General features: G+C 37.9%; 1 protein-coding gene across 2 annotated transcripts in view; it reads right to left on the reverse strand.

The window, feature by feature from the left end:
- Positions 1 to 6035: 6035 nt before the first annotated feature.
- The window catches only part of SCAMP1 (secretory carrier membrane protein 1), a 136020-nt gene continuing 118511 nt past the window's right edge, over positions 6036 to 23544 (reverse strand). For both annotated transcript variants that reach the window (XM_079143589.1, XM_079143588.1), the window contains one exon: positions 6036 to 8874. In XM_079143589.1, coding sequence (XP_078999715.1) covers positions 8710 to 8874 — 165 coding nt within the window. In that variant the 3' untranslated portion in view covers positions 6036 to 8709. The remainder of the gene's footprint in view (positions 8875 to 23544) is intronic.

Genomic DNA, 23544 nt, shown 5'->3' on the forward strand with positions numbered 1-23544 from the left:
AAAGACACAAATAGAGGAAGTAGAAAAACCAAAACCATACGGGAAAGAAAAGTCAATCAAATAACATGTAGCTATTAATTATCAACTCTTTGGCTTTGTATGGTCAAACATCCCACAAAAATCTAACATCTACAGGTAAGCAGTCCCTACAGTGCCCATGTTTGGGGGAGACACCTATAATTTATTTACGGGGCAGCAAGCCAATTAAGGCAGTGACAATCAAAGGATGAATTAGAGATGTTAGAGCGGAAGAATGGACAGCCTAGGGACCAATCAGAAGCAGGGAGGAGGGGGGAGGGGGGAGAGAGTCTAGGATGACTGTCAGGGGTTTAATGTAGACTCTAAGTGGAAGGATCCAGAAGGATCAGGGATAATGAAGCATTGGGGAGGGTCCCTGCAGGCTGCCCCTGGAGAAGTCTTGTGTGAGTGGGGAATAGACTGGAGAGAAGACCCACTCAGGGACAGGGATTGGGGATTCATCAAGACGGGTGGAGAAACGATAGTGTGCTTTGGTTGTTGTGCACTTTCTGCCTGCAGGTGTTATGGTAAACACTTGCTATAATTCATCAAACCCTAGAAGGTAGAAAATCCTCATTTTAGAGATAAGTGCCTGTCATTTAACTGACATTAGTTAAGTCGCTTGCCCCAGGTAAGAAAGCTAATAAGAAGCAAAGCCAAAGTTCAAACACAGGTTTAACATCAAGCTGCCAAGTTACATTTCTTCTACCCAGAATGAGCAGGACAAGCAGCCAATTACACACTCCTGGGAAAGACCAGTACCTTCGTGTGGCAAATGAAGACTTCAAATGTAACTTCAAAAAGGCCACACCATCACATCACAACTGAGGAAAACACCGCTCTTTCCTTCCCCTCAGAGCATAACCTAGTATGTCCTCGTACTTTTGAAGATAACAACATAGCTTTCAATTCATCAGTGATGATTCGGCTCAATCCCGACAATGGACACTAAAAGTAATCAGCTACTTGACATTGGCAAAAGAAGTGATAGGCTTTCATAGTTTTTATTATTTTTTTAGTATAAATAATCTCTCATCCAGGATTAGCACCTACATGATCACAAAGGAAGCATATTTAACCTAATAATTAAGGATTTGTTCACTATTAAAGTTTCTCCAAATGAAAATATTAGAGACCATTTAGTATACAAACACTTGAAGAGCAGGAACCAGGGACTCACCTACAGACCAGAGGGCTAGCCTTTGGTCTGGAGACTTCAACAACAACATGCTGTAATTTTTTCCCTAGTATCTTTTGTCCCTAAAGAATGGGCACAGATTACTGGAAATGTGGAAGGATGGGAGGGAACACAGAGAATTGGAGAAAAGTGGCACTGAGGAACAGAAGCAGTCCCCACTTGGAAGGAGTCAGGGGGTCTGGTTGTTCCAGCTGCCCTTACCTAGCCCCTCACCACAGTCACTCACTGAGTGACCTTGAGATAATCTCCTGGTCCTCTATGAAAATGACCAATTATAGAAATTACATCATAGATTTGGTGAGAGGATTGTAATGTATGCAAAGCATTTAGTGTAGTCTCTAATATATAGTAAGTCATCATTATTAGAAGAAAATTCAAAGAATCCTGTCTGCCCAGACTAATATCATTTTGAGTTACTTTAAGAAATTACATTTTGTGAAGGGTAACATAACTTGTTTACCTGGAGACATTCAGTGGCCTGACTACCTGAGGCCACCATTTCTTTTCCCATCCTGTTATATTAAAGGGTTCAACTAATCATCTTTACCTTAGAGCTTTACACAAAGTAGAAGATGTCTCTGTCAAAGCAGAATATACAGTTACTCCTACTTAGCAGAACCAAAGCAAACAGGTAGCATTTGGTGAGATCACAGCATGGGAAACCAGAATGTTCAGAAAACAGACCTCCTGATTATTGGTTAAAACTTACTGGAAGGGCTAGGGTTGTGGCTCAGTGGTAGAGCACTGGCCTGGCATGTGTGAGGCACTGGGTTCCACTGTAAGCACCACATAAAAATAACTAAATAAAATAGAGGCATTGTGTCTATCTATGACTAAAAAAAAAAAAACTTTTAAAACTTACTGGCAAAAGAGGCTTTTTGGATAAGAACATCCAACATTAGCTAGGTTGTAGAGAAAGAGACCCTTTTGGACACAGCTGATGGAGGCATAGATTGATAGAATTTTTCTAGAGAGCAATTTGGCAATGCTCGTCAAAGGTGTTTAAAAATATACATACCTTGATACAGTGAGTTTTCCTAAGGAAAGAACAAAAGCCTGGGCCCTAAAACTTAGCAACAATATATTCCTTTAAAATTCACTTACAATTTTTTTTAAAACTTAGAATGTAATGTAACAAGGTTTTATGATAGCTATATAGTTCCTAAATGTTATGGAAATTACTCAGAAAAAATGAAAAGATATTCATTATACATAGTGGCTGAAAAAAGGTAACAAACCATTGTGTTAACTCAGACCCTGTAGCTGAAACTAATAGGAAAACAACTCAAGACAGGTGAGAGAGGAAGGAGGTCAATGGGATAATACAATAATGGGATGAGAGGAAGATGAACAGTAGGACTTCCTATCAGAAATGGGAAACTACTCTCCCTTGTCCCCTTGCAGGTCTGAGTCACTCTTCATTCTCACTGCAGAGCAGCTTTCTGGGTGGTTCCTTCTTTATGAAAGAGTATGGCTCCCCATATGGTCCAGTTCTGAAACAGTATAGACTGGACACATCTGCATTCAGAATGAAAGTGTGATGAGGCAGGTATGAGAACTCCACAGCTGGGCAACATCCAGTACCAATGCCATCTTCAGGAGCCCAAAGAAAGGGCGCTGGTGAAAGCCAGATGAACAGCCCTGCAGGATCGGCTACTTGGGAGTACAGGGCAATCACATTTCTTACTTTTAGAAAGAAAGTTGTCTTCCTAAAAAAATTAACAGAAAAGTATAAACCAGACTTCAATAGAAGCTATTCATGAGGGTAAAACTCAAGCAATTTTATCTTCTTTTGCTTCTATTTTCCATAATTTATACTGAAATGAATAGTAATTGATTAAATTTTAAAAGTTAACTTTTATGACTATCAGGTCATTATGATTACATAATATTAAGCAAGGGGAAAGACAAAATTTTAAGAAAACATATTCACAGAAAAAGAATGGAAGAACATACAACAGAACATTAGCAGTGGTGTCCCTGAGTGACAGAAATAAGGACTCATTTTTATTTTCTCACCACTCTGTGCGTTTTTCAATTGTTCTACAACAGGTATGCATTGTCTTTATGCTAGAAAAAACATTTGCCTTCATGCTAGAAAAAATATCTGAAGCATGCATATGTCTAGTGAGCCAGATTTGTAATGAGAGACTAGAATAATGTGAGAACCACTGTGATCACCAGATAAACAACAGTGGGAGTGGGTTTTGGTGTTTAACCCCCCCCCCCAGTTCAACACCTGAAGATTGCTACAGATCACCAAGAGTAACCCATACATTTAATTATGTATATATATGTATATATATATGTATGTATATACCTGTATATGTATATATGTGTATATATATATGTATATATATGTATGTGTGTGTGTGTGTGTGTGTGTGTGTGTATACACACATATACATACATACAGTTTTTTTTGGTACCAGGGATTGAACCCCCAAGGGCGCTTAACCATTGAGCCACATCCCCAGTCCTTTTTATTTTTTATTTTAAGACATGGTCTCACTAGGTTGCTTACAGCCTCACTAAATTGTTGAGACTGGCTTTGAACCTGTGATCCTCCTGCCTCAGCCTCCGGAGCCACTGAGATTACAGGTGTGCACTACATGCTTGGCTCATCATTTATCTTGAGAGTCACCAACCCACAAAAGTTAAAAAATTGAAGAGTTTTTCCAGGATTACATCCAAATAAGTACTGAAAATAAATGACAAGTTCAAAAATAAAACTTGCATGCTATGATTCTACAAAGTACTGTTTGAATGTAGAGAAGATAATATTCAGAGTAATCTTATAGAAATATACAATAGTAGCAATGTATGAAAAATCACTAGGTAGAAGGAAATTAACTATTTTTTGTCCCTACTAGAGAAAAGATGAATTGGGTTTAGTGTTAGGAGTGTTTTAACCATACTATCAGCCTTGTTGAGGGCAGACAGCTTTGAGCTAAAAAATAAATCAAGATTTGAAGAAACACAGTTTTAACACTTACCGCGTTGCCACACAGTGGCTCCTGTGTTTTTTTGCCATTGAACAGTGCTAATGACATTTTTACTGTCTTACCTAAACCACAAAGTTAAATTATAAGTGTAAAATCCATGGAAAGTGTGGGAAAATTAGAGAACAATCTTTTCCTAATTTATCTACATATACAGGGTAGATTGGGGCAATGCCTGGCTTAAAAGTGTCTATAGATCTTTCTAGTTCTTGATATACTAAGACAGAGCCTTATAGTTTAAAAACACCCACCAATAAAACAAGTGTGCTGTTTTCTAAAATGTGCCCTAAAATTTTAGGGGAAATGCTTCATTTTCCATAATACTTGACCACTGGGATATAGCTTTGTATTTTAATAAGAAAGTATTTTAAACAACTCTAAGGTTTTAAATATTTATTCTACTATACTTTAAATGCATTTATTTATACTATAGTACTTGAAAAAAAATCTATCAAAGTGAGACTTTTGCTATTTTTGACCACCCTCAATTAACCATTTTTATTTCACCTCTAAAGGTCTTAATCACATTAACTCAACAAATTCCTCAGAATATATATATATATTTTTTTTTTTTTTTTTTTTAAACTGGGGACTGAACCTAGTTGTGCTTAACCATGAAGCCACATCCCCAGTGCTTTTTATTTTTTATTTTGAGTCAGAGTCTCACCAAGTTACTTAGGACCTCACTAAGTTGCTGAGGTTGGCCTGGAATTTGCAGTCCTTCTGCCTCAGCCCCCTGAGCTGCTGGGATTATAGCCATGTACCACTATGACCATTTTCTTAAGGAAAAAAATGAAGATATGGTGAAATGGCTTATGATAGCCATAGTAATTCTAAGCTATACATAGCAGGGGTAAAATGCCCAAAATATAATCAGTTCTTTAGATAAAGTTATGCTAAACACAGCTTTGAACAAAAAATATAAAGAATTAGATGTTAATGTCAGTGTTTTCAGAAAAAGATACAGCAATGAGTATAGAAGCATTATTATGTTATTATAGATGATTTACAGAAACAACTAACCTAACACTATAAATCCCCTTAAAATTCAAACCCTATATTATCTCAACATGAATTACAGAATAAGATATTTTTCTAGTAAATTGTGAAAATCGAAATTCATTTTTAGATAACACTCAGAAAATAAAAAGCACTATTCCTATTTTAATTCAGCATGTATTTCTCAAAATCAGATACACCATGAACATGAGTTTAGATAATACTTTTACATCTTCTTTAGCTAACCAAGTGAAAAACCCAATACACATATAGGTATTTTGATCAGTACATAAAATAGCAATTTTAGAAAACAGAACACAATTAAAGCAATATAGTACTGGTACAGAGGCACCCATTTAACTCATAACGAAAAATGTGGGCCACAAATTAGATTTCCATTTTGCATCTAACTTCTAGATAGTCTGTATATTTTGACCTTACAGTGGTCAAAATATTTAGTATTAAAGTAAAGCTCATGTTCTACTACCTATAAAGGTCTAATGCAGGGCTGGGGTTGTGGCTCAGTGGTAGAGTGCTTCCCTAGCATGTGTGAGGCACTGGGTTCAATTCTCAGCACCATGTATTAATAAATAAAACAAAGTTACATTGACAACTAAAAAACAAAGGTCTAATGCAACAGGAAAAAAATGGCATTTTATGCTAACAATTTTTAACTAAATCTTTTATATTATTCTGTTTAGCACATGAAAAATTATATACAGATTTTTAAAAGTCAAAAGTGAAATTTCTATATACATTAAACCTATAATTTCTGCCTTTGAATTGCTAATATAGTGTTTAAATTATGCAAACAAACATCCAGTAAACAGTATTTTATTTTATGACACTCTGCGTTAATACAATAAATATACAAAACTTCCAAACCACTTAAAACATGCAACATTAGAGGGACAGATGAAGGGCATTTATACAGAACCATGACAGTCACCATGATGGCAGCGCAGTATTACTACCTGACAAAATATACTCACGTCCCTAGACAAAGAGTCCAAGTTCCAAATTACAAGTCACTGAGCAATGATTTTTCCAGTGTTTAAACTTTAGTTTGAAATAAAACAGCCATGATTTAATATTGCAAACTGAAAAATGACCTGGGTGCCTACTATGTGAAGACAATTTTAGGACTGGGATACTTGGCAATTTTTAGCATTAAATATAAAACACTAATAAATGCCAATCTTTTGCTGAGTGAAAATGGAATTGTTTACTGATTATTAACAGAATCTTGAATATAAGAATTTAAAGCTGTTTCATACCTGATCAAACTGTAGGCACTGCCATCATCTTAATGCAGTGTTTTCAAAACCATAGTTTTCTCTGTTGAACTTGTATTAACCCCAAAAGTGGCTTTAAAATAGGATTTCCTCCACTTACTCACAAAACGATATTGTGGGTTATAATTATTCTTTGTCATTTAATAATGTGACCTGGGGATTTCTACATAAGAGAAACATTCCAATTCAGAAGGGAAGCATAACTATTTTCCAAAATTATCTGACGACTTTTATTTGTAGTTCAGAGACAAACAAAAATGGACTTGCGATATAAGCTAATGGTGGCTCTAAGTGCTCTTGTATTCTGTGGTTAGTGTTTTGAACATCCGTAAAATCCACCCTCAATAAAAGCACACTGATGAAACATTTTCACTAAGATTATAGGCTCTAAAAAAATAGAACTGCTGAGTTGGCTGAAAATGTAGGTGAAGATTCTCATTGATCAGAAATACTTATAAAAACAGCTTTAAATTCATACTCTGAATCTCATTTTCTTCAGAATAGAAGAAATATCTTCCAACTATATTATTACTCAATAAAGTACCAAATAAATCAAATGTAAACACCATCTGGATGTATCTGCATTACCTAGTATCACACAGAGTTTCTTCATAAATAGTAAGAACTTGGCATCCCATCCCCAGCAGGAAATTACTTTAATTCCAGATTTAGGAAAAGAATAAATGTGACTTAACCATATATGCTTTTTTTTAAAAAAAAAGCGGGGAATTTTCTGTTTCAAATAACATAGTCCAATAGGCCATCCTTACTTAAAATCAAGTTAAATAAATCAATACCTGTCATTCTAGAATCTAAAATTAGCTGAAGACTTTCAAAACACAGTAGCATCACTTACAAATGTTTTTGATTCATTTAATCTGTATTAAAAATGATTCAAAGTTTGAACCCATGTAATACCATAAGAATGAAGTTCTATGCTGCATAGTAACAATTTAAATGTGATTATGCTCACAATTAATGCATTAACTGTATTTGTATTTACTTGCTTGGTGCAATGTTTTGTTTTTTTTCTATTGCTGAAATTTTTAAATGAATTCAGTCTGTCTCAAAAAGTGAAAGACTTAGGTGATTTAGGGATTCAAGTATATTAGAAAGGCTAGGGTCTTTTTATTTTTAATGCCACTAGAAATAAGAGGCTAAAAGAAAAATCCCTTAAATACTGTATGTTCTTTTTAGACAAGGGTTAGGCTAGCCTTTTAATACCTCTGTCAAAAATCATACACACACACACACACACACACCCCCCAAAAATAAGCTGCCAAACACAATCTCAGTCCAATTAAAAAGAGTAGCCACAAGAATGTACTGAAGTCTCCATACAGTAAAACTTTACTATATGAACACTGAAAATTAAAAGATAAAATAAAAGGAATTATTGTCACTACATTCTATTGCATTAACTACCTTCTTTTTTGGATAATGCACTGCATATTATTTTAAAGTCTCATATTCCCAATAAATTTTTATGTAAAAGAAACTATTACAGAAAATCATTTCTATTATCCCATAAACAACCTTTGCTTCTACAACTATAAGCAGTACAGAACCCAAAATACTAATTCTTTTAATTTAAGAAACATAGTACCCATGCAAGATAAGAGACTGTTATCAAAATATCAACTACTCTCAAAAAATAAAATAAAAGGAAGATAAAATACATTATCTACCACAAAGCACACAGGCTCTTCACTGGTGACTGAAACTAGTAACGAGCAAGCCAATTTAAAAATCCGTAAGTCTCTGCTGGCCTGCTTCTTTCAATATAAATAGGGGAAAAAGAACAAAACATTGCTTTACTATACTGAGGTGTAATCCTTATCTCTAAAGATTCTTGAAAGAACTACAATTAGTGCTAAGTGCTTTTTTCATCGTAAGTACCATATTAATTTCAGTGTGTCACCACTGAAATAATTTGCTGAACATCATCCCCCAAAAAATATGGAGAATATTTATTTAGCATGTAATTTTTTTTTTCTGCAAGGGGCATTGAAATATTAAGAAACTATTAGGTAAAGTAATAAGACAAGGACGTTTTTCTGATTTTAGCCCATGCACGTGTGAACGGGAGCTATCCATGCTGTGTGTATTGTGTGTTTCCAACATAAAAATATTTGTAAATACAGTAGCTGGAGAGAAAAGTACAGTCAAAAGGTAACAGTGTATTGTGGGAGGTTCTCTAAATCTGGTTACCCTTGAAGGCATTCTGAGCTGCGCTCGTTGCTGCGGTGGAAGCTGCGTTTGCAGCTGCGGTCTGGACAGTTTTGTTGGACATCACACCTGTTGCAAACTCTTGTTGGGCCTTCTCAAAACTAGCACCTGTTGTGCGATACAGTCCATGTACCTACGGAGGCACAAAAAAGTGGAGAAGATAAGCAGCAATCTACACATTTCCAGCAGCCTTAAATTAATCTCAATGTTATTCAGAGATAAAGGACTAGATTCTAGTCAGGATTCCTAAGGTCAGGAACAATGCTGGCGTGAATATTTAAATTTTTTCCTAATACAGGATTTTCAATTTTTTTCCCCCAAGCAGAAGACATGATGATGCCAATTTGAACCAAAAATAATTTAAAGAACAATTTCTTAACCAAGAACAAAAGCTATGTTTTCCTTTGTACTGGTTAATTAAGATATTAACAACATCGGAACAGAATGGTTTCAACATAACAAGAGACAATCTGACCTTAATTTACTACCCCAGATGATGTTAAGAGAACAATACCTTATCTATTCCTATTTTGGTCACATACACAGCACTATTATAATCTAATGATACCATTTTATCATTTAGTGAACAAAGCACTATAAACACACTGATGCTATCCACTCTGTATCACTGAACATTTTGTGTATGGTCAAGTCCTAAAGATTTATGAAGAAACACTCTGGGGAATTGTCTGTCCATACTGATCCATTACTAAAATCTTGGAGTTTATTTTCATGAGCAGGGTTCAAAACTTTCTTATCATAATATGTTTTAAGCTGCATGATCAAACTACAAAGCCCATCAGTACATATCATGAACCACTTAACACAAATCTGAAAAAGAAACTAATAAAGTAAATTTTAAAAAGCATTCATTACATGCCTAAAATCTCTGGGGGTGAGCAATAAGTGAACCAGTAATTAAACTGCACTGTGATTGGACCTAAATAAGAAGGCTCCCCAAAATGTAGTCAAAGCAGGTTTTAGGGAATGGCTAAGTACACCCAAGTGGATGCAGAATAAGAAAAAGTAGAATAAATCCAAGACCGCTCAAGTCAACCATAGATACCAGGAAGTAGTTTCAAGAATTTAGAGCTCAGAGAGGATAGGTTGATTTGGGGGAAGGAAAATGATAAATTCTAAATATTCATTCATTCCACAAGTGTCTAGTGTCTACTGAATGCCTACTTTAGGCCTACTACAGCAGGCGAGTGAAGATTAGGTTTGGAGCTCAGGAGAGGAATGGACTAAGGATATGAACTTGGAAACCACTGGCATATATTATGAACTGAAGATCTGTGTTCTCTCTTTCTGAATTCTTATACTGAAATCCCAGTCCCCAATAGGATGGTAGCAGAAGGTAGTAGGTGTTTGGGTGATGATTAGGTCATGAAGGTAAAGCCCTCATGAATGGAATTAGTGCTCTATAAAAAAGACCCTGAGAGTTCTTCTGTCCCTCCACCACATAAAGACATGGAAGAGGGTGATTTACGAACCAGGAAGCAGGCCTCAACCAGACACTGAATCTCCTCTACTGTACCTTGATCTTATATTTCCCAGCCTCCAGAAAAGTGAGAATTTTTTTGTTGTTGTTAGAGTAGCCCGAAGGAACTAAGGAACCATATAAATGGTAGCCGAAATCCTGGCCTACATGAAACTATCTTTAGAGAACACAAAGTAGAAAGAAAAGAAAGACAAATACAGAAACCTAGTAAGATTTAAAAAACATCCAAAAAGTATTTAAAACACATCCAAAATAAGGAGGAATGACTAGAAGAGAAATGGAAATAACAGCCAGGTTCTTCTTACTAATACCAAGGGAAGAAACCATGTTAAAGAATGTAAATCTGTCTGGGTAAAAGATAAAAATACATAGATAGCCAGGCATGGTGGCGCATGCCTATAATCCCAGAGACTCAGGAGGCTCAGGCAGGAGGATCACAAGTTCAAAGCCAGACTCAGCAACTTAGCAAGGCGCTAAGCAACTTAGCAAGACCCTGTCTCAAAATAAAAAATATAAAGGGCTGGGGATGTGACTCAATGATAAAGTGCCTCTGGGTTCAATCCCCAGTACAAAAACATAAAAGCAAAAACAAAAACACAGACAGCACCAAGTACTTGTGATTCAGTGGTGAAAGTGAATGCCATGTTATTATGGATCGAAGGATCAAACAGTCAGGGAGAGAGAGAGAGTACCAACAAATACATATACACTGGTAAACGCTACAATGCCTTTTCTCTAGTACTTTAGCACTATCCTAAGTTTAGAAGGAATTACTTGCATTTCCTTTTCAAACCAAGTTTTCCATGGAAAATTAAAGATACAGATAAATTACTACTCCTATGTGGGAGAAACAGATCACAGTGGATCCTAGAAAATACATGTATTAAAGAAATTTAATAAGCCTTGTTGACATACTAAACCCAACCACAGTGTAATATAAGTACAAGTTCACTGGCCTCTTACCCTCTTTCCCCAAGTCTGTGAACATGTAACAAATAAATGTTACTTCTAATTTGCTTTGTCATTATTTCCTTTCTCAAACTTGTATTAAATCAATCAGCTGATGTTATGTGTTCACAGGCATCAGATTTTAATTATTTAAAATGTAACCCATAGTCTGGCAGAGCAGAGAGGGAAAAGAAAGGTAGTAACACCACATACTTCTCAAGAGTCTATATCCACATAGACCCAGAGAGCCACCTAGAGGAAAAGGCCACATATGTGTTGTGTATAATGCTCAAATAGATATAAATCCATTATATTCATGTAAAAAGGTGACTTCTTTATTCCAGGGCCAGTCATGACCATCAACACCTGGAAAGGCTTATTTTCCTCCTATTTTTCAGATGGATATATAGGGATGATTCACATTCCTTAGGAAATCAGGGACAAAGCCTTAACGTTATAGGACTTTAATTTTTATTTCATTTCATTTCATTTTTCAGTACAGAGGATTGAATCCTGGGACTCTCCTACTGAGCTATACCCCCAGCACTTTTTAGTTTTTATTTTGAGGCAGGGTCTTGCTAAGTTTCCAGCTGGGCCTTGAACTTACACCCCTTCTGCTCAGCCTCCTGAGTCACTGGGATTACAGGTATACACCACCATGCCTGGCTAAAGGACTGTGATTTTTCAAAAATGAGGTGGGCACAGCGGTACACACCTGTAATCCCAGAACTTGTGGGGCTGAGCAGAAAGACCACAAGTTTGAGTCCAGTCTTAGCTACTGAGAGAGAATCTGTCTCAAACTAAAAAACAAACAGAGTAAGGATGTAGCTCAGTGGTAAAGTGCCCCTGGGTTCAAGCTCAATAACAAAAAATAAAACAAACAACCTAAATACTTGCAATCTTTTCTATTTATGAGAAATGTATTGACCTAAATATTTAGTTATTTAACTATCACAGGAAGGAAACTAGATTTGGTATCTACTAATTCTAATTTCTAGCTGACTGGTCAACATTTGAAATTTTACCTTTACATCCCATAAAACAATAATATGTGTTATCCTATCTGCTCCTCAGAGTTTACCTATGGATCAAATCAGAATATATACATAAATAGGTTAACTAATATAGATTTTAAAAAATATTTTTAGTCATTGATGAACCTTTATTCATTCATTTATTTATATGTGGTGCTGAGAATCAAACTCAGTGCTTCACATATGCGAGGCAAACACTCTACCACTGAGCCACAACTCTAGCCCCATAAATTAATTTTAAACTATCTGCAAAAGTATCACAGCCAAATGTAGATGCACATACAGAAGAGAATCCTGTTTCTGTTCATGCACCTGTGTGCTCAATGTGGCTGTGTATGGCAACAAAAATCTGTACACTGCACAAAGTACAGAACTAGGGCCTTATGTGAAATAACCCAAATATATGTCTCCGTTAAATGTCATTTTTAAGAAATGACATTTAGCCAGGCACAGTGGTACACACTTGTAATCCCAGTGGCTCAAGGAAGCACATGAGTTCAAAGTCAGCCTCAGCAGTTTAGTGAGGCCCTAAGCATCTCAGAGAGACCCTGTCTGTAAATAAAATACAAAAAAGGGCTGGGGATGTGGCTCAGTGGTTGAGTGCACCAGGTTCAATCCCTAGTAAAAAAAAAAAAAAAAAAATCACATTTCTATTAATATAAGATTCCTGTCATATCAAAGTTATTTTAACTTTTATAAAAGTTAGGAAAATAAAGTGAGCTTTTAAAATATTTTTTTCATTCTTGTTTTGAGTTTTTAAAAAGTACATGGATCTCTAAGTGTAAATTTTTTCAATTAAACATTTTCTAGAAACCCTCTCTGGACTCTCCTGCCCATAGACACGGGTCAGATATTCTTTTGATAACTCGGTTTCACCTGGTTGAAGCCCCACTTCTCCTTTGAGATCTCAGGACTGCTGCTCCTCCGCTGTGCCTGAGTTACCGTGCTCTCCCTTCTGTGAGCACTTCCAACCCTATGTGCATCTTAGGGAAGGTACACTACGTGTCTTATACTCACATATTTTTAGTTATCTGAGGGCAAAGGGTTATTTTTTATTTGCTGATACACCCCCTATAAGACACAGCATGGTAACTTGCAGCATAAGCCACTGATTGGCCTCACTATTAAAAATAAAATTTATCAAACAGGGGTGATACAGCTCTAACAGACTACCTGTGTTATAAGGTAAAATGCTTAGTTTGCAGTTACCTCAGAAACTAAATGTTCTAAAAGTAAACATACTTTTTCCTACTAGGAAAAGCAGAAAATAACAAGTGTTGACAAGGATGTAGAAAAACTGCTGACTAGAATACAAAATGGGTAGGCACTGCAGAAAAGAGTTTGGAGGTTCTTCAAACACCTGAACAGACCATGTTACCACCATGTAATAATTCCACTTCTAGGTATATATCCAAAAGAAGTGAAAGCGAGGACTCAAATGGAAGTTGCATTATTCATAGACGCCAATGGTAGGAAAACCCAAGTATCTGGGCTGGGATGTGGCTCAGTGTAGAGCACTTGACTAGCATTGGAAAGGCCCTTTGATCCCCAGCACCACCAAATAAAAAAAGTATCCCACATATCCCACAGATGAATAAACAATGTGGTGTATATACATATAATGGAAAAATATTCAGTATGCAATTATTCAAGGTTACAACATGGATTAACCTTGAAAACATTTTACTAAATGAAATACATTAAGTACAAAAAATTGTATGATTCCACTTATGTGAAATATCTAGAACACACAATTCACAGAGGTAGGAAATATATTAGAGGTTATAAGGAGCTGAAAATAGGGAGGACAGAATAATTGCTAATGATTGCAGTTTCCATTTGGAGTAATGAAAAATATGCAAATAGACAGTGGTGATAGTTGTACAATACTGCAATTGCCATTGAATTGTACTCTTAAAATGATTCGAGTGGCAATTTTTTTTCTTTCTTTTTAGATATACATGACAGTAGAGTGTATTTTGACATATTATACATACATGGAGTATAACTTATTCTAATTAGGATCCCATTCTTGTGGTCATACATGTTGTGGAGTTATACTGGCCATGTATTCATATATGAGCAAAGGAAAGCTATGTCCCATTCATTCTACTGTCTCACCCATTCCCATCCTCTATCCCTTCCCTTCAGTCTCTTTTGTCTAATCCAATGAATTTCTATTCTTCCTCTCCCCACCCTCCCTTGTTGGGGGTTAACATCCATATACCAGGGCGAACATTCGGGTTTTGGTGTTTTGGAATTGGCTTATTTCACTTAGCATGTTAGTCTCCAGTTCCATCCATTTACTGGCAAATGCCATAATTTCATTCTTCTTTATGGCTGAGTAATATTCCACTGTGTGTGTGTGTGTGTGTGTGTGTGTGTGTGTGTGTGTGTGTGTGTGTGTTTTAATAATCCATTAATCTGTAGAAGGGTGCCTAGGTTGGTTCCATAACTCGGCTATTGTGAATTGAGCTGCTATAAACACTGATGTGATTACATCACTGTACTATGCTGATTTTAAGTCCTTTGGGTTTAAACCAAGGAGTATAACTGGTTCAAATGGTGGTTCCATTCCAAGTTTTCTGAGGAATCTCCATACTGCTCTTCAGAGTGGTTGCACCCATTTGCAGTCCCACCAGCAATGTATGAGTGCGCCTTTTTCCCCACATCCTCACCAACACTTATTGTTACTTGCAATTCTTGATAATTGCCACTCTAACTGGAGTGAGATGGAACCTCAGTGTAGTTTTAATTTGTGTTTCTCTAATTGCTAGAGATATTGAACATCAAATGGCAATTTTATGTTATATATATTTTTCCATGATTTTTAAAATGTAATATATCAAAACCACTGAACTGCACACTTTAAATGTGTGAATTGCATGATATGTGATTTATGTTTCAATAGAGTTGTTTAAAATGTATACCTAAAGATGATGTAGATGAAAGTATCATGTGACAGCATATAAATACGCAGCAAAATGTCAAATTTGAAGATGTCTAAGTAAAGATAATGCATAGTAACATATTAACTTAGAGTCCATATCAACAATTTACTCAAAAAGATAAGAAAATAAAAATTATGTGCTGGGGTGTTGCTCAGGGGTAGAGCACTTGCCTAGCATATTTGAGGTTCTGGGTTCTATCACCAGCATAGCAAAATAAAAAGTTGGGGAGTTAAAGGTAAACATAGTAAGGACTCCAACTGAGGATAGTATAAAAACAAAGTGCTCAGGAGGGCCATTTTATTTCCTATGAATTCAAAAAGTATTATTCCACCTACTCTGTGTCCTCTAGATGAAAATAAATATCTGGATTAGCATTTTAGTGGTGGGCAATGTGAATCATCTGGAATTGATTCCTAATCAGGAAAGGCTATAATGCTGCATCATTCTGAGAGAGAGAGAGAGAGAGAGAGAGAGAGAGAGAGAGAGAGAGAGAGAGAGAGAAAGAGAGAGAGAGAGAAGAGTAGCATTCTGTATGTGACTCTAGAAAAACAGTAAAATTATTAGCTTCTATCACAGGTCCAGAATAAACTAAAAGAAGTTGGGTGAGGACGAGCTTCTAGCACAATGCTTTCAAAGAAAGTAACAGTCCCTTTTAATCTAAGAAGACTGTCATTCTAACAGAATATCTCCACAAAGCATTTACCTATGTGAAACACCAATTTTAATGAGTGAGTCTTTATTGTCATTATTCTGGATCATATGCCTAATTCCACACTCCTACACATATTAAAAGAAAATCTGCTGAATACACATTTAAGTAAATGAAAAAAACCAAATTTAAAAGCACTTAACAAATCTGATTATTAGAGAAGTGAAATAATATTTACCTAAAATTCTTTGCAATGCAAAAAAATCATTAAAAACTTTTATTAATGTGGACATGAAAATTCATAAATGTTTTAAAATTTCATGGGAAAGAAAATCAAAGTCATATTCCAAAAGAATACAAATTATTTTGTATCTATTAATCACTCCCATGTTTCTTTTACTAGTTAAAAGAAATTTTTTTGATTGCCCTGATAGTCTCCCATGATGCATTTATTTATTGTTGGAGGACCCATTTACACTATCTTCTCCTTTGGCCCCAAACTATTATCCAATTCTTTCCAATAGTTTACTATAGAAATCGGGCCTTTAAAAAAAAGACAATTTAGAAATAATCTAAGAGAAAAACAGAAGAAATCTATTTGTGCAAAATAAGGGTTGAACTGTTTCCTTATCTATGAAGATGTTCAAGAGGCTTATATTCTTTCAGTACTTGAAATTTGAATTATAAGATGACACTGGGGAAAAAATACAGACATGCTAGGCCCTCTATGTAACAATGATAACCTATTCCAATTATGCAAAACTTAGAATAACAACAAAATTCTCAATATTGCTTTCCTTTCCATTAAAAAAAATATACCACAGAGCATATTTAGTTGGGGCTGGAGAAAGAAATAGGCTTATAAAACCCAAGAATTCTAGAACCAAAATAGTGTGCACAGGTAACTTTTCGAGGGCATTAACTATTCATGAAGAAAATGACCCCTAGTGGTTACAAACTATGCTATATGCCCCCATAAGATTTTTGATTGTTATTAAATAACCAATTTTGAGCAATTATGGAAGAGAAAAGAAGAAATCAATTGTTTTTCTTGGATCTCAATTTCTATCATAGTAAGAGAAATGCTGTCATTAAAACACTAAAGCTGCCTCAGATGATACTTAGCTTATATCATTCCCATTTCTTGTTCTTCATAGATCAAACAGAAAATCATCTCATCTAAACTCCTTGTTTCACAGGTAAAGAATATGAGATCCAGGGAAGCTCAAAGATTGGTACAGCACCAACAGACAGTGCACATATAGAAAGAGGTAGCTGGTAACTTCTTTAACTCTGAGGTTAAAAAAAAAATCCACCAAAATATCAGAGTGTGTAATGTAATTCCCATATCAACACTTTTATTTGAGAAAGTCATATTTTTGAATGCCTGGCATATGAATATAAGCACAGCTCTACAACTACCCCTTCCATGGTTTAGATCCTGAGAAATGGTGTGCCTGGAAAGTGGGGGAGAGGGGAACCCCAGGATAGAGTTCGGAGCACTGCACTCAGTAGGCGTGACACAGCAGCTGCGGCATGAACACTTCCTCCATGCTGAGTCTGCGGATTGTCTGTGCGACATCTTTCCCCTGCCACCACTGCTAGTTGAAATTCTCTCCACACGTCCCAGAGCAGTCCCCTGTTGGCCGACATCCCCCCGTGGCCCTCTTCTCGCTCCATGCACTCTTTCTAGGCTTCACTTACCTGAGAAGCTGATACTTCCCAGTCCAAAAATCCAGTCCAAAGTTTTTTTCCTTTGCTCCTTACTTTATGTCCCAAAGCCTACCAAATACTTAGACTTGAATGTCACACTAGTATTTTACACTCCACCTTGATGTTCAAACCTGTTCTTATACCCTCTCTTCCTGAATGGCCCATCATCTGAAAACCTGGGGGTCATCCTTGAGTCTTCCTTTGTCCACTACTTATGCGCACAACTTGAACAAACAATCATTACCTGCTCACTTTCTATTGACTATATTTAGTTCAGTTCAGCGTCATTACTATCTAGCTGCCTAGCCGTCTCCCAGCCTTGGTTTTTCCAAGTACTATAATCCTGCTCCCCAAATCCCAAATCTATTTCAGAATAATCCTTCTAAAACTCAAATTAGACCAACTCAGTTACTCTCCTCCCTAGTGTGTGGTTCACCACTACTTTTTGGAGACAATGCAAACTTCTTGACAAGGTTTCCTAGTATATAAGACTCTGCAGAACAGAACTGCACTTATATCTTCAATCTCATCCCCCCACCCTCCACCAACACCCCACATTCCTCCTTGCCTCATGCCATGCATCATGTAAAACTTCCTTTTACATCCATTCTGAGATACTTCTACGTCCTTTGATTTGCCATGTTATATCCTGTGACTAGATATGAACTAGTATGCCCACTGTCTGGTACCTACTTACCCTCTTATCTTTAGTCCTTTACTTAGATAATTACAATCATGGATAGTCATCATCGTACCTCAGCTGAGACAATACTTAAACAGACTGCAGAGCTGGGTGCAGTGGCACATGCCCTGTAATCAGGAGGCTGAGGCAGGAGGATGGCTTGCACCCAAGAGTTCAAGGCCAGCCTGGGCAGCACAGTGAGATCTCATTTCAAACAACAGCAACAAAAAAATGGACTTAATTACTTAAGCAGACCTCCAAAATTTGGCTCGGTGCTCCTCTGCTCCCTCTCCTACCTATGTGATGGCCATTAAATCACTGGATGGTGGTGCCATTCGTTTGTTTCTCTTCCCGGACTCACCTAACCAACCCTCACAATTAAGGAAGCCGACTACTTGCAATAACTCCCTTCATTCTGCTCTGTTTCTCGGATGGAACACTGACCAAGCAGCCCTACTAAACAAAGAAATCCTAAACCAGAACCTGAATATAAAAGGGTAAAGCATGAGTCAAGAAGATCAAAAAGGAAAATTAATGGTAACTGTGGAGACACTGTGCTATGCAATTTACATTCATTATTTCATTTCATTCTCACAAGAACCCTATAAAAGTAGTTATTCCCACTTCTTCTTTCATTCAATAAATATTTGAATGCCTGTCACATGCTAATCACTGCCTGTCACTGTTTCAGGTGTGAGGAATACGAGCTGAAAGCATAGAGACCAAGTCACTGTTTTCTGGCAGCGTGCAGTGCAAGTGAGGACACTGAACCTGAGTGGCTGTAAACTCCGGTCTCAGGTCACACAGCTGCTAAGTGAAGGTATCTGAATTTCAACCTGAGCTGTGTGGTTCCAAAGCAAAGCTCTTGCTCTCCTCCTTTAATTCCAATGCTAAAAGACAGGCTCTCCCTGGAGGGGTTTATCAACTGGGTACCCAGAATACAAGCTTTACCGGGCATTAAAAACTGGCTGATGTTCAGATCCCAGAGTGAGCAATACACAGAAAAGTTTCCCCAAGAAAATGGAGACTTGGGTTATCCCTAAGACAGGAGTAATGAGTAAGATTCTGTGGAGCAAGCATAACCTGAGTGAGTCTCAAAAGAACACTAGCTGGTCTTTGAAGAGCAGAGAAGATGAAGTATTAGTTAAGAAGTAAGTTGAATGGCAATGGGGAGGAAGGGGAGTATGGGATGGATCTGAGGAACGTGAACAGTACAGTTTGACTAGAGAAGAAAATGTGGATCCAGGATCGTGAAACATCGCCACCACCACAATCCCATTCCCAACCCCAAGTCCACATCAAAAATCTACAGAATGCTGGCTAATACAATAACTACAAATAAAACGGACTGAAAGAAGTGGGCAGAGTGTGAGTGACCTATAAAAAATGTTCTGAAGGTATCCAAGAAAGTGACCAAAAAAAAAAAAAACCTGAAATAAAAAAGGTAATGGAAGCATTGACAGAAGCAGTCACAGTACTACACAAAATCATTAAAAAATGCTTTGGTAGGTACTCAATAAATAATTTCTTTTTTAAAAAAGAACTTCATTGAGATAAAATTGTACTATACAATTCACCATTTTAAAAAGTACAACTTCAAGAAATAAAAGCAAGAATCAATAACTGGGATAGATTCAAACTAAAAAGCTTTCTCTCAGCAAAGGAAACTATCAGCAATGCGAAAAGAGAGCCTACAGAGTGGGAGAAAATCTTTGCCACTCATACTTCAGATAGAGCACTAATTTCCAGAATCTATAAAGAACTCAAAAAACTCTACATCAAGAATACAAATAACCCAATCAACAAATGGGCTAAGGAAATGAACAGACACTTCATAAAAGATGTACACACAATCAACAGATACATGCAAAAATGTTCAACATCTCTAGTAATAAGAGAAATGCAAATCAAATCTACCCTAAGATTCCATCTCACCTCAATGAGAATGGCAATTATCAAGAACACAAGCAACAATAGGTGTTGGTGAGGATGTGGGGAAAAAGGTACACTCATACATTGCTGGTGGGGATGCAAATTAGTGCAGCCACTCTGGAAAGCAGTGTGAAGCTTCCTTAGAAAACTTGGAATGGAATGTGCGCAGATTGTTTTCTGCCGGCTGCCCTCACGCGGAAGGACTTTTCCAGCTTTGTACAATTCAATACTTCTGTTGTTGACAGGGCATCTAGGGAGGCCGCTCAGCACAGCGCTGGGACTCGGAGCAACCACTGGGGCTCCAGCGGCTACCCAGGGGAGGAGCGGCGAGGAGAGCTGTGTGGACTCAGAACACCGGGGCCTGCCCTGAGGAGGAGGAGGAGGATCGCGGCCGCTTGGATTCAGAGCGACTGCACCAGAGCTACAGGCGGTTGCCAAAGGAGGGGCTGCGTGGCGAGCTATTTGGACTCAGACCACTTCTGAACACCGGGGCCTGCCCAGAGGAGTAGGAAGAGGAGGAGGAGGAGCGCGGCGGGTCGTTTGGACTCGCAGTGACAGCATTGGAGCTCCAGGCAGCTGCTCAGAGGAGAAGGCGAGTGGTGAGTTGTTTGGACTTAAAGCGACCGCTCCTGAACACAGGGGGCTGCCTGGAGGAGGAGCACGGTGGGTCACTTGGTCTCGAGTGGCCGCACCAGAGCTCCGGGCGGTTGCCCAGAGGATTCAGAGCCACTCAGAGTGACCGCTCCTGAACACCCGGGGGATTATCTGGAGAAGGAGGAGGAACGGGGAGGGTCACTTCGACTTGGAGTGATTGATTGCCCCGGGCTACGGGTGGTTGGTGGGAGGAGGAGGCACGCAGTGAGTTGCTTGGACTACTAGTGACCGCACCGGAATACTGGGCAGCTGTCTGGAAGAAGAGGCAGGTGGCGGGTCTCTGGAACTCAGAGCGATTGTACGGGGCCCCAGGTGGCTGCTCAGAGGAGGGGCCGCACAGCCAGGCAATTAGGCGAGGAGCAGGGTCCCAGGATCTAGGAGGCTTCTTGGTGGAAGAGCCCCACAGAGACACGCTTAGGGGCGGAGCGAAGGTTCCAGGACTGTGGGCAGATTCTCTGAGGAGGGGCAGCATAAGGAGACTCGTCTGCAAAGGGTGAGACTCCCAGGCCCAGGAGGTAGGGCCTGGCCCCTGGGAACTTTGCAGAGGAAGGCAGCCCAGCCCAGGCGGTAGCTGTAAATTGAGGGGAACCTCTAGGAAGGAACTGACCAGCGAGACCTCCCCACCGGGTGAGTCTTCCCTGCCGGGTAAGGTTTCCCACAAGGACGGTAAAACCAGAGACTCAGGCCCAAATAGGCCTTGCCTCAGCCCGCAGCCTAGTTCCCCTTTGGATGACCATTGGTCAACAAGTGGAGGCACCTCTGCCAACTAGCAGGGATTATACCCCACCTGAAGGCCACCACTCCTAGAGAGGCAGCTTCCTTGTGGAGCACCGCATTATCAACTTCCTCCAAGACTTCAGCCTACTGAAGGCTAAGAGGGGATATATATAGAAATCTTCAGGGACATTGTAAGTCAATAGAGGAAATCTGCAATACCCCAGCGGTCCACTGATACCTGAACAATATGAGAAAACAAGGAAAAAAAATGCTGCAAACGAATCTAGATGTTACATCAATAAAACCCAGTGACAGCATGGCAGAAGAAATGACAGAAAAGGAGTTCAGAATGTACATAATTAAAATGATCAGGGAAGCAAACGATGAGATGAAAGAGCAAATGCACGCACTCAATGATGAGATGAAAGAGCAAATGCAGGCCCTGAATGATCGCACCAATTGACAGTTAAAAGAGCAAATACAGGAAGCAAAAGATCATTTCAATAAAGAGTTAGAGATATTGGAAAAAAAAAAACAGAAATCCTGGACATGAAGGAAACAATAAACCAAATTAAGAACTCCATAGAAAGCATATCCAGTAGGATAGAACACCTGGAAGACAGAACCTCAGACATTGAAGACAAAATATTTAACCTTGAAAACAAAGTTGAACAAACAGAGAAGATGGTAAGAAATCATGAACAGAATCTACAAGAACTATGGGATATCATGAAAAGGCCAAATTTAAGAATTATTGGGATTGAGGAAGGCCTAGAGAAACAAGCCAAAGGAATGAACAACCTATTCAATGAAATAATATCAGAAAATTTCCCAAATCTGAAGAATGAAATGGAAAATCAAGTTCAAGAGGCTTATAGGACTCCAAATACACAAAATTACAACAGACCCACACCAAGGCACATTATTATGAAAATACCTAACATACAAAATAAAGACAGAATTTTAAAGGCTGTGAGAGAAAAGAACTGAATTACATTCAGGGGGAAACCAATACGGATATCAGCAGATTTTTCAATCCAGACCCTAAAAGCTAGAAGGGCCTGGAACAACATTTTTCAAGCCCTGAAAGAAAATGGATGCCAACCAAGAATCTTATACCCAGCAAAACTTACCTTCAAATTTGACGATGAAATAAAATCCTTCCGTGATAAACAAAAGCTAAAAGAATTTACAAAAAGAAAGCCAGCATTACAGAACATTCTCAACAAAATATTCCATGAGGAAGAGATGAAAAACAAAGAAGCAAATCAGCAAAGGGAGGAATTATCCTAAAGGAATCGTCAAATAAAGGAGGAAACAAGTTGTGTCAAACAAATAAATAAACAAAATTTTAAAAATGAACCAAATGACCGGGAAACGAAATCATTTCTCTATAATAACCCTGAATGTTAATGGCCTGAACTCATCAATCAAAAGACACAGACTGGAAGACTGGATTAAAAAGAAAGATCCAACAATATGTTGCCTGCAAGAGACTCACCTCATAGAAAAAGATACCCATAGACTAAAGGTGAAAGGATGGGGAAAAACATACCATGCACATGGACTCAGCAAAAAAGCTGGAGTATCCATCCTCATTTCCGATAAGGTGGACTCCAAGCCAAACTTAGTCAGAAGGGATAAAGAAGGTCATTTCATACTGCTTAAGGGAAGCATAAATCAGCAAGATATAACAATCATAAACATCTATGCCCCAAACAATGGCTCATCCATGTATGTCAAACAAATCCTTCTCAATTTCAGAAACCAAATAGACCACAACACAATAATACTAGGTGATTTTAACACGCCTCTCTCACCACTGGACAGATCTTCCAGACAAAAATTGAACAAAGAAACCATAGATCTCAATAACACAATCAATAATTTAGACTTAACGGACATTTATAGAATATACCATCCAACCAAGAGTGAATACACTTTCTTCTCAGCAGCACATGGATCCTTCTCTAAAATAGACCATATATTATGCCACAAAGCTAATGTTAGCAAATACAAGAA

This window comes from Sciurus vulgaris (assembly GCF_902686455.1).
Source record: "Sciurus vulgaris genome assembly, chromosome: 6".
Taxonomy (NCBI): domain Eukaryota; kingdom Metazoa; phylum Chordata; class Mammalia; order Rodentia; family Sciuridae; genus Sciurus; species Sciurus vulgaris.